Source organism: Rousettus aegyptiacus, unplaced genomic scaffold (assembly GCF_014176215.1).
Source record: "Rousettus aegyptiacus isolate mRouAeg1 unplaced genomic scaffold, mRouAeg1.p scaffold_m13_p_14, whole genome shotgun sequence".
NCBI classification, from domain to species: Eukaryota; Metazoa; Chordata; class Mammalia; order Chiroptera; family Pteropodidae; genus Rousettus; species Rousettus aegyptiacus.
The window spans coordinates 50,652,438-50,664,724 of NW_023416289.1; the positions used below are offsets into that span (position 1 = coordinate 50,652,438).

A 12,287-nucleotide genomic window follows, 5' to 3' on the forward strand; every position below is an offset into this window, starting at 1 on the left:
TGCATTATCCATAGTTCTTTATTATGAGTTTAGAGAGTGCTTGATACATAAAATACATTCATTTAAAATATTTAAAACTATTCTTGAATATAAGCAATTTATTCTCATTATTGCTAAAATAATGTTCACATTCAAACCTTTAAATCTGAGGAAACCACTGCCGCACACACACAGGACATGGTCAGCGGTCTCACAGTGCTGTTTGCCACATGCCATCACAGTGTAGACGTTTTTCAGAATAAGGGAATGATTCTAGGACACCCACAGTGAAAATTAAATACTATTTTCTTACTCCTGCAACACTTACTACGGGATCTTGGATCCCAGCTACAGTGTGGTATGTAGGAATCACAACTCTGCTTTGGTTTTAAGAGCCACACATTAAGTAAAAGCTGAGATGTCACACACACAGCCCTGCTGATCTTCCGGGTGTTACCTGGCCAGTCTACCCTGTTCACATGCTTTTCAGGAACAGGCCTTGGGCCCTGCGGCTTCATTCCAGCATGCTGTGCAGCACCCTTGGCCTTGAAGAAGAGCTTAGTGGTCCCACTCACTCAGGCCCTGCCCCTCGCCATCCTCGTCCTCCTCAGAGTCAGCAGATACTCTCTTGATTCTCTGGAGTGCAGCCTGGATGCTCCTCTCCAGGTTGCTGGCAGGTTTACTTCTGGGGCTCAGGCCAAGGTCAGGGTGAACTTTTCTCAGTTTGACGCCCCGCCTTATGGCAGCCAGAATGTGCTCGTTGACTGAGGCATGGGGAGGGGACCGGGCTGGCACGTCCACTTTCCGGAGAGGGGTTCTGTCACGCCTTAAGGAGGCCAGCACTTCATCCATAGATCCTGAATTTGAGAAAACAGAGCAAGTACTATCAAAAAGTAATATTCTTTCTCCTCAAGATGCCAGGACATTTTAGTACTAGTTAAAATTGTTAAGTCACACATAACACCACGATTTATACAAATAACTGTTGTTTCTGTAAACACGTTTTGATTATCTGCTAGAAAGGTCAACCACAAGCTCCCTGTGTGCATACAGGACAGTTTAATCCCTAACGTTTTATCTTGACCACTTATCTTCCACAAGTCCACAGCAACTCACAGGCACAGCTGTGCACACCTGTTGTTAGATGTGTTTTTCAGGACACGGCTGTCGTGTTTTTTCTGTGTGATCTTGAAGAGAGTTATGGATGCCTGGGGTGAAATGGTCTGACCTGTGTGTGCGACTTAGATATACCCCTGAAATTATGTCCCCTCCGTTTCCTTTGCCACTTTTATACACTTTTTAAAAAATGTACCCTGCTGTCTTTCTCTAACTTCAGTCTTGGATGTTAGTCAGTGATGACTGATGAATCAACATGATAGTGAAGTGAGTAGGTTTCCACACATGAGAAGCCTTAAAGTAAAACTTCTATCAGTAGCTAAGTGAACCTGGCGGGGGAGGAGCTGGCACATCTCTGTATAGTGTGCCTAATCCCACCTACGTCACCTTGAGGTACCTTGCCTGCTCTGTCTTGTGGGTGTGAAATGCTGTCAAAACACAAATTAGATCAGAGTTTCAAGGCCTGGGTGAGGAGAAGCTATTTTTCACTCTGGTACCATGAAACCCCTGAGCGGTATGATGGTGGCCACTGATTTAGAGATCTTCCAGGCGAGGGTTCGAGATAAACAGTCATTTCTAGTTTAGGATTGAAAGGCCAGGCGGTGGCTAACAAAATACTGTTTTGCTTTGGACTCAAACCTAACATGTGTTATTACAACACCCTTCTAGGAGTAAGAAGACAGTTTCACAGTCAAGGGCGCTTTTTGGTGCTAGTTCACACTTTCTGATTCTTTTCAGTGGAATGGGGCAGAGTGCGAGAGTCAACTAGAGCTTCCCCACACTGTGCATTGGACCCAGGCTGGAAGGAGGCACGAGGGTCTGTCCACACCCACACCGGGCTAGGCGCCGACACGCACTCACTCCACTTACAGTGTTGTTGCAACATGGGACTAGGCCAAATGGTAGACATTTCCATTTGTACCAGGTTCTAGGTACGGTGAAAACTTCACCTCAACCAGAATACTCAATTATCCAGAATCACAGTTTGGAATTGTTATATTTCTGTCATTCACAGTATCTGTCATAGTATCTGTGCATGTTCTAGGTGGAGGCACTCAAGCATGGTCTTGAAAACATGTACACAACATTTTGCTAGGATTTATCTAGAATGCGCACATGCGCACGCACACACAAAATACATTCAAAGCATTAGGGTTTGAGTCTCAGCAGATTTAAGCCAATGTCCTCAATAGTCAATGTCTAAACCATAATTAGAATTATGAGTCAGATAAACAAAGAAATATTCAAGTGTATTGCAAAAGCAAAAAGTGGTCCACTATTTTTTTTTTAACCACTTCATTTTAGAAAGATTTCTCACAGGAAGGTTTTCTGTCTACTGTCAGCCTGTAGAAACAGCCTTCCATGTTCTGGCCACAATTCCTCTACAGTAATTCCCAACCAATCTGCTTAAGATGCAAAAAGTAAAGCGCATAAAGGACTCAGACTCAACAGTAAGCATGATTCAAAGCAACTCGGACACATACTGAAGTCTTAAGAAACCTGAAATAGGTTTATTCTTTGACAGCCTCCAAGATCTCAAGTCTTGTGGCCATTAAATGTACAGAGATGGTTTCTTCAAGATGAGTTAGCATTTCTCAAACTCAGATTTAGGTAGGCTACGCTACCTTTGCAATAAAACAGTAATATTTAAGCCAGCAAATACTGGAATATTTTAAGATTGCAGAGAATTCTGAAAAATATTTTGATTTGGAGAGGATGGCTTCTAAAGCTAAAATGCTCAACCGCTCAAGCACCCATGGGGATGCAAGGACAGAATCCCGCGGATTACCTGGGCCTGCAAAACTGTCCGAGGAATCACTTGGTCCTTCAGCAGGTGACTCACACACTAGAGGAAGTGGCTCATCATCTTTTACTGAAGTCCTGCCGTGGAAATTCCAACGATTTGCAGATTGAGAAGAAAAGGACTGAGCAGGGAGGGCAGGTGGTGGCGGTGGAGGTGGTGGCGGTGGTGGCGGTGGGGGCGGTGGGGGCGGAGGCGGGGGTTGTGGCTGCAATGACAGTTCCTCACTGGATTTGGAGTGTGTTTGGTCACCAGCTGGAACAAAAATCGGGACAGGGGTATTTCCAGGACAGTCTTGAAGCTTGGCAGTTTTCACGTCACCGACTTCCGGTAAGGGAGCACTTCTGGTCTCCCCGGAGGACGGCAGGGTTACGGCCTTTGTTGGAGAGGGCGGCGAGGAGGCCTGCTGAGCAAGTCCACCTGGCGGGGCTGGAGCCACAGGTTCCCGGCAAGAGGTCTTTACTACAGACCGACCTGGACATCTCTGAAAATAGAAAACTTTTGTGAGACACTTGCCATGAATGCAAACCATCAAAATGCTGGAACTTTCTGTAAAGAAATGAGCACTGAAGGGTTTCTGTGTGTGGACTGTGCTAATTCACAGAGTGGCTTCTTCTTACTTTGTACACCCACCCTTACTACTAAATATGTATTAAAGAATAAGCATTTATATCCTTTGATGTAATAATTTCTCTAATAAAATAGATATGGAAGGAAACATAAAAATATAATATTTTTAGGATGAAAAGTCAAACTAAATATCAGCACTAATTTAAAAAAATTACAGTGAATTTATATAAAATATTAGGCAGCCACGAAAAATCATAAATAGTGTGAAGTTTGTGGAACATCCTAAAAAATACAGATGATGCAGTATTAAATTTATAATCATGCAAAAAACAGATCTAAGAAAAATAGCAGAGCGGACATCAAAGTGACAGGTAGAACAGGAATTATGGATGTTTCTTTCCTCTAATATGTTTATATTTTATAATTTTAAAAAATGTGAATTTAACAAGTTCTCGTCTCTCAGGTATTCATTTCATAAAGAAAAATCTAGCCAACAAAGAACTAATCTTGAGGAGTCAGGAGGGGAATCCCTAAAAAAGGTCAGTAAAACATATAAAATATTAATACTATGTAGCCATTAAAACGAACTATATACATATATATATATATATATCAACATGAATATACCTCGAAAACAATTTAAGTGAAGAAACTGGCAAAGGATGTATATGAGGCTGTTATTATAAACATAAGCCAAAAACACATACCAAACTTAAAACACTGAAAACTTAAAACACTGAACACAGTGTAAACTTAAAACACACAAAAGTACAATTCATGATAAACTCAGAATATTTCTGTCTCTCTCAACATTTGCTGTTTTCAGAACAAACAGCGGAGCAATGGCCACAAGTCCTCAACCTCACCGATGCAGCTGTCACCCTACATCTTTCAGTCAGAGAACAGGCCGGCAGAACACAAGCCCAGAAACTGCCAGACCCCAGGGGTCGCCCAGCCATCTCCTGATGTTGGGGAGCCCCGACCAGCCAAGGATCCCCTCCTTGCATTCCACAGCAGCAGGTCACTATGACTCCAGCCTGCTGTGTCCTGCCTGACATTGCCAGACAGTCTGCCTCACCCCGGATACATGTGACAGCACCTGAGATATTTAAAATCAACTTGTCAGGGTTCCGCAAGTATCCTGTATCATGGGATTTCATTTCCGGCCTTTTCCCTCTCCTCCTTCCTCCCTTCCAAATGTGCTCACATTGGCTTCGTCCCTTCAAGGGTGACACTTCTTGGTACACACAGAACTCCCTCATTCTGCAAAGGATGCTTCTGTTCCTACTTTCTAAAATCTCATAAGGTTTTCTTCAGCTTCATCCCAAGTGAGTCACATTGAAGTGAAGGAAACTCAATTCTCAGAGTTCTTTTCCCCATATTTTAATCACACACACACACACACACACACACACTCCTTCTCACCATCCCTTGTATGTGTGTATTTCTGGACCAAAAAAACCTGCAACTTACACCAGTTTGAGGTCAACTTGTTTAACTCGTTGTTCCAGCTTGCTGAGAGCTTAGGCAGCCTGATTCTGTCACCTTCCATCTGTCTGTCCTCCCACCTCATACTATCTCTGTGTGAAAGTTAATCATTGATCTGCCTGACTGGTTCAGGGCTAAAGAGCTGGACTTGGGTCCCTTCCTCCATACTGATTCCATTGCAGTAATCACCCCCTGGTGACAGCTCACAAGTTACTGTCCATCTCATTCGCTCTACATTCAGTGGGTATTCACGCCACTCCTGTTTGCGCCTTCTTCCTGCTTCCATTCCTGCCCTGGCCCCTGTTCAGTCCGATTAAATCAGAGTCTCTGGAAGTGGGGTCTGGGCGTTAGTACTTTTAGGAGCTCCGCCGATGATTTCCGGTGTGCTGCCTGAGCTGCAGAATCCCTGTTGTGGCTCTGGAGTTAGGGACCCCACTCTCTATGACCTTGAGCCCAGCTGTGTAACCCCTCTGAGCCGTGGTTGCTCATCTGTGAAGTGGATGATAGTATCTCACAACTTCATTTCAAAAATGAAATGAGATGAATATAAGCACCTAGCTCGGTGCCTGGGATATAGGAGGCGCTTGGGAGTGGTTGGGGTGCTGAGTGTATCAGGAAACAAGATGAAGCTGGTAGGTTGTGATTTTCTGCTCCAATAGCCCCAACTTTATTTGTTAGTGTCACACCACAAACCTTCAGGACCTTCTTCCAGAGGCTTTTCTGGAGCAGGTTGTTCTCTCTTTGGGAGCAATAATGAACTTGGATCTTTGTGAAGGTGTGTGTGGGGATGTGTGATGAGAACAGGTTTAATATTTTTAAATAAGTATTTACTAATTTAAAAAACCTATTCACGTTTAATAGAGCACTTAAAAAGATTCGTCACAGTGTTCTCTAGACTTCATTTTCAAGAATTCTTTATTGCAAATGAGGAAAAAACTAGCTAAAGTCAAGGGCAGTTTAACTATTTTCAGTTTCTGTGCTGGTCGACACCATGGTGGGCAGAGCTAGCATCACTCGGAGGGGGCGAGCAGGAACCCTAGCACATGGCAACGTCAAAACATCTCGATAGTCTGATATTTTTTACTTTTATCGATATACTAAAAATAATGGCATTTTGGGAACATTTTGTATTCCAAATGATCTATTCATAATCCTTAATACTTTCTCTGAGGATGGCTGATCTTCATTTATTCCTTTGGAAAATGTAGGCGAGGTGATTATTTCCGGAACTTACCTCTTTAAATGCTCTCAATCGTTGCAGTGTTTTTTGACGTTCTTGGTTTATCCATTTTTTTTTCTTTTGCTCTTCTTCTTTTATCTTGTCTCTCTTCTATATTTAAACAAACATATTTGTAAATTCCTCAAAATAAAAGTCAGAGAGAAAGGGGCTGTAACCCAACATTGTCTCCTGCCCCCAACCACCAGCGTCTGCTCCTCAGACTGCAGGACTGGGCTGTACAGTCTCCCCAGGTTGAGGCTGACCGCTGCAGGTCCAGGACAGTGAGGCTTCAGTGTCCACACAAAGTTAAGCCAGGGTGCTATACTATGCAAATCTAGAACATCCTTCTTTAACCACTCACCATCTGAATACTGTGATGCTGATGAAAATATTTTATACTTGCTGCAGCCTGTTGCAGTCGGAGCCGATGATTTTCTTTGCATTGATCCTGGTGGAATAATACAAATCACCTACGTGGTTTTTAATATCATGGGCTATAGCATAAAAGGTTGAAAGAAAAAAGCATTGTATTTGGGGTGTCATGTTAGACATTCATGAACAGGAGTTTCTGGAGTGGCTCAGTGGTACTGCCTGACACTTCCCCTGTCATGTGATGAGGGACGATGGGCACTTGCAGGAATTAGCTGTTCCCGACCAGAAGGGCCATAGCTGTGATTTAGTGCTTAAGGAAGTGAAAAAGCAAATTCTCCAACCAAGAGGAAATGAGAGGGCACACAGGAGTCCATTCTTAAAAGGGATGTGTCCTAAGAATCACTTTCAGTGCTTATTTTATAATTATAATTACTGTTTGCAACATTATGGGGAAGTGCGCTTATAACAATTATATTTCCAAACATACCCACATAAGCATATCCAATCTACAAATACCTGAAAAATTATATTAAAAATGATATTTCAACTATGGCTAACTATTCTTAGTATGTGACCTTTTTATATAATTCAGTAGTTTTTAAAAATTAAGAAAAAGATCACTAACCAATTATAAAGATTGAAATGAACTAAATATTATCTGACTGATTTTATCGTCAACAATTTACACTAATTATAGAATTTACTATGGCTGATGATTAAAAGTTTCTACTTATTGTGGTTTTAAAAATACCTCTGTTGATAATAGGCAGTCAACAAATAGTTAATGACTTAATTAAAATCTAGAGATTATGGTAAAGGCCTAAATCCCAAGGAAACAATCATTTTAAGAAAAAATTTTAAATATATTTTAATTGTAGCCATATAAAAATACAAAGCAGTCATCATGTGTTGGCCAAAGCCTTATTTTTGATGCCTCTTTCACCTTTCGTGAAAGCAGAGACCCCCCGCCCTGGAAGCGGGGAGAGGGGGAACTGCCCTGGGCGCCCACCGTTCTGTTCCTGAGACGGGCCCTCCGGGTGCAGATCCAGCCCCGTCGGCTCTCCAGCTGCTGGCGCTGCCGGCTAAGCTCTCGCACCTCCGGATGCACGTCGTCCTGCAGCCCCGTCACACGATCAAGGACTCTGAGTTCCTCCAGATTTTCACAGGGATCATAGTACACAACTTCATCCTGTTTATCTGGAAACATGACCATGATTTTTTAAAGACATACTTATTTAAAAAATAAGGCATAAAAATATTTTAAATGTAAGGAGAGTAAAGAGCACGTGTAATCCCACCACCCAGGAGAACCACGCACACACATATATACTATTTACGTAGCTACACATGCCAGTAAACAGAGTTTTTCTAAGAGAACATTTTCCATGTGATGGAAATAGAATTTTAATGGCAACACAGTATTCTCTAATTTAAACATTCCTGATTGTTAGGATGCTCCAATGTTCTGTTATTATCAGTTTCACCATGATGAACATCTCTGAATATAGGTCTTTGTGCACATTTATTATTTCCTTAGCAGATGAATATTTAAGACTCTTGATAAGTATTGTCAAACTGCCCTCCAGAAAGGCAAGTTACATTCTACCAGCAGTATATTATTAAGGTGACTTAATGATATTTAGTCTTGATTACATGTTCATTTTTTAAAACTACATGCTAATTGTAACAAACTCAAGCCCTGCAGAAGGTGAAAATTTCTTCTTCTTTCCCCAAACTTTTGGAATCTTAACCCAGAGGAAGACATTATCAACAGTTTGGCATGCATACTTCCAGATTAACCTTTTTTCATAGAATTTTTTCTAAATATGTAAAATTCTTATCATTTGAAACTACTGTAAAGTTTTTTGAATGCCTATGATTAAATTAAATGTTCAGGATCTGTATGAAGAAAATTATTAAACTTGGTGGAACTTTAGGGAAAAAAAGACTTAAGTAAATGGAGAGACATACCATGTCCTTGGATGGGAAGATTCAAAATTGCAAAGATGATAGTTCTCCCCAAATTAATCTCTAATTTTAAGCACAATCCCAATAAAAATTCCAATGAGTTTTTATTTATTTGTTTATTTTTGTTCTGAACTTGTCAAAATGATTCTAAAGTTCATCTGGAAGAATAAAGGAGTCAGAATATCGTCAGAAAACTTATGGAAAAGTAGAGTAATGAGGAAGGTACATGCTTTCCCAGAAACTAAAGTGTGCTTCCAAGATTCAATAATGGGAATAGTCTGGTACTAGTACCAGAAGCCACTCACAAATCAATAAAATAAAGTAACAGTTCATAAATATATCAAAATAAATATAATCATTCTGGATAAGAGAGGGGTAAGCAAATCAAAGCAGTAGGAGAAAGTGTTTTCAAAATCAGTGACTGGGACTGCTAACAACTTGAGAGGGGAGTTAGAGTCCTACCCCACATCAAAATTTTACCTAGATTGAAGAGCGAAATGTTCTTTTAAAAATCTTAAAAATACTAAAAAAAAATAAGTAAAATATTGACACAATTTTAGGATGAGGATGACTTTGCCAGGTATAACACCAAAAGCAGATAGATGTGACTTCATAAAAATTAAATATTTTTACAAGGCGAGAAAAAGCAAACAACAGGGAGAATTTATTTACAATGTATGACAAATTAATAGAGTAATATCGTTCATATGGAACAGCAACATTCCAAAGAAAAATGGGCAAAGACCGTGAATAGGCTCTTAATAAAAGAAATACAAGTGGCCAGTAAATATACAAAATTGTTTTCAACGTCACTTGTAACTGGATAAATGAAAATTAGAAGATGCTGTTTTTTTTCTATCAAGTAGGCAAGAATTTAAAATATGGTAAAAATACAGGGAAACAGTGTCATAAACTGCTGATGGAGTGTCATTTTGTACAACCTATCTGGAGGGCCGCTGCAGTATGAAATTTGGAAGTTAGAAAATAATAAAGGTGAGGAAAAGTATATATCAAATGATTGTTGCAGTGTTTTAACAGATATGTGTCAAATATAAATTCTACATGGTCCTTGACCTAGTGATTCCATCTTTAGAATTTATTCCAAGGAAATAATCCATCCTACATAGACACGTGTGAAGAATGGTGCTTTACTACACTGCCGTTCACCACAGTAGAAACCTGAAAATCAGTCAGTATATCCACATAAGGGAATACTATGCAGCCATTAAAATTTTTGAAGATTTTATTACTGAAAAGGAAATATGGTTATTATGTATTAAAAGAAAAAAGAAGATATTGAACCAGATTTATAATTTAAAAATGGATAGATATTTATATACATCAGGCTACAAAGTTAATCGATAAATTATCATTACTAAGTATCTCTAGATGATGGAATTGGGATAATAATTTTTCTTCTTTTATGTTGCTGTATGTTTAACAAAAACATATTTGAATAATAAAAATACTTAAGGGAAACTTTAGGAAATTTCAGTAGATTTTTTTAGACAATTTACAAGAAGTAATTGAAAATATGGTCTGTATTTCCTTGATGTATAATTTAAACATTATTAATATATATTTAAATATAAATTTTACCTTTTATAAGTCTTTTAATAGAGTCCAACTGTGTAATAAGCAGTATTTCTTCATATTTTAATATCTCAAATTTAACCTCATATAGTTCTAATTGAACTTCATAATATTGTATTTCTAATTCATCTACAACATCTATATTTTTTTCTTGTTCTGGAAGATCTTCCATCTTGTTTTCATGGAAAAAAAAATAAGAGCAAGTTAAAATAGTATATTAAAAGCAAACTGTTGAAGCATCTGAGCTCTTTACTATTCCTTGCTCAATGCCAAATATAAAAAAGCGAACAGAAAAGAAATACTCTTCCATTTTGTTTAATGAAACAAAAATGCCCTATCCAACATTTTTACAAATGCTTTATCTCATCCTTGAAACATATAAAAGCATTTAGGTTTGAGAAAAATCAATGGCAATGAGGTCTTTACAGTGATTTCTGCTTTAAAGTCATAACATTACAGGAAAAATTTAAGTGACTATGATCCCAGGATGAAGCATCTCTGATTATTCTAAAGTTGTGCTAAAAATATTACTTGATTAATTTTAGAGTATATCATCTACTTCTGTACTGTGCTCAATGTTATTATCAAGGGAATCCCACAATGTAATATTTCAAAACCATCTTGAGCAATGGGAAACTTTATGACCAACTTTTCATGGTCTCTCAATTCTTATCTACAAGAAGATGGTGTTGGAATAAGTGAAGAAAGGAAGCTCTTTAAAAATGGCCAGAGGGAAAAATGACATCTAAAATCAAAGTATGTTTCTAAAGCAAAGTCACCTCTATCATTGTCTTACCTTCCTCCGAATTTCAGCTCTTTTGTGATTTAAACACAACTCTTTGGCTCTCATGAGTTGCAGGGCCTCTCGAGCCAACATCAGCTTGAGTCTTTCTAACCTGGGGGCTGCGGTGGCCCAGGCAGCCTGACCAAACCTCTTCTCATCCTGTTCCATTTGTTTCTGCATTCCTGCAGGATTATAATGAATAAAGCAAAACATAATTACAGCTCATTAAAAGGGTAAACACTTCTCCAAGCTAATTCTTTGTATATATTGCCTTCTGTGTTACCGGCAAAACCTCCTTTTGAAAAGAAAACTTATTTTCATGACTTTCTGTCATCACAAAAATAATACATAGTCCTTTGTACAAAATTTTAGATACTTCATTTAAAAAGAAAAAAAGATAATCATGAATGTTACCTACTTCAATTGCTTCTTACATTTTGGTGTATGTACTTCTAGACTGTTTCTAGCTAGATAGGGTTATATAGTTTGACCAAAAAAAAAAAAAAAGAACCCCCCATGCAAGATCATCATTCTTCTTTATATATTGTTTATTTCACTTAATATACCATGGAACTCTTGCTATTCATAAAAATAAAGAATCACGTTTAGTAGTGACATGGTTCTGTTGTATGAATGGGCTATGACTGAATAAACCGGTGACAGAAAGTTGTTTCCTCGTTGGAACCGCCATCAGCTGTCTTGCCTGCACTCTCACCCCACACTCTCCACACTCTGCTCCAGCCCAAGCGTGTTCTCTGAGTCCCTCACGCTTGCCAAGCTCCCTCAAGCCAGAGGACCTTTGTAAATGCTATTCCTTCTGCCTGGAACACTCACTCTTCACTTGTTTGTCTGCTTTCTCAACTTCCATTTACCCTTCAGATATCAGGACAAATGCTACTTCTCAGAGGCCCTTGCTAACCCCTCTGATGGAGCCTGACTTCTCTCTCTATCTCTCAAAGCCCTGTGCTCCTCTTTTTCACGTGGCCTGTTGCCATTGCCATTTCCCCATGTCTTTGAATGAACATGTAACTAAGACTTCTTCCCCCCAGACTGGACAGTGTCTGTGTATGCTCATCCTTATACTGAAGCCCCAGGACCAAGGGCCTGGTACTAAAAAGACACTCAGATGTTTTTTTGACTAAGATGAAAATGACATGTTACTTAGTGTAGCATTTGAATTATTACCTGCTAATGCTTTTACTGTTTCTTTAAAATAATTTACTGTAATATCTTGAATAGAGACAATAGCTTCTTCAGCCCGTCTGGTCCACTCTTGAGCCTCCTTCTCCAAGGCCACTATCCTTTTAGGACCCAGATCATCCTCATCCAAGGACTTCTATAGAAACAAGGGAAAACTGTATGAGTAAGAAAGACTAGCAATCTACAGTCATTAGGAA

General features: G+C 39.2%; 1 protein-coding gene across 1 annotated transcript in view; it reads right to left on the reverse strand.

The window, feature by feature from the left end:
- WHAMM (WASP homolog associated with actin, golgi membranes and microtubules) overlaps positions 1-12,287 on the reverse strand; it is a 16,914-nt gene continuing 4,627 nt past the window's right edge. The window contains exons 3-10 of the mRNA XM_016135375.2: positions 12,076-12,226; positions 10,903-11,072; positions 10,113-10,278; positions 7,555-7,742; positions 6,535-6,621; positions 6,189-6,284; positions 2,885-3,380; positions 1-836 (exon numbers count right to left, since the gene is read on the reverse strand). Of these exons, the coding sequence (XP_015990861.2) occupies positions 538-836; positions 2,885-3,380; positions 6,189-6,284; positions 6,535-6,621; positions 7,555-7,742; positions 10,113-10,278; positions 10,903-11,072; positions 12,076-12,226 (1,653 nt within the window). The 3' untranslated portion in view covers positions 1-537. The remainder of the gene's footprint in view (positions 837-2,884; positions 3,381-6,188; positions 6,285-6,534; positions 6,622-7,554; positions 7,743-10,112; positions 10,279-10,902; positions 11,073-12,075; positions 12,227-12,287) is intronic.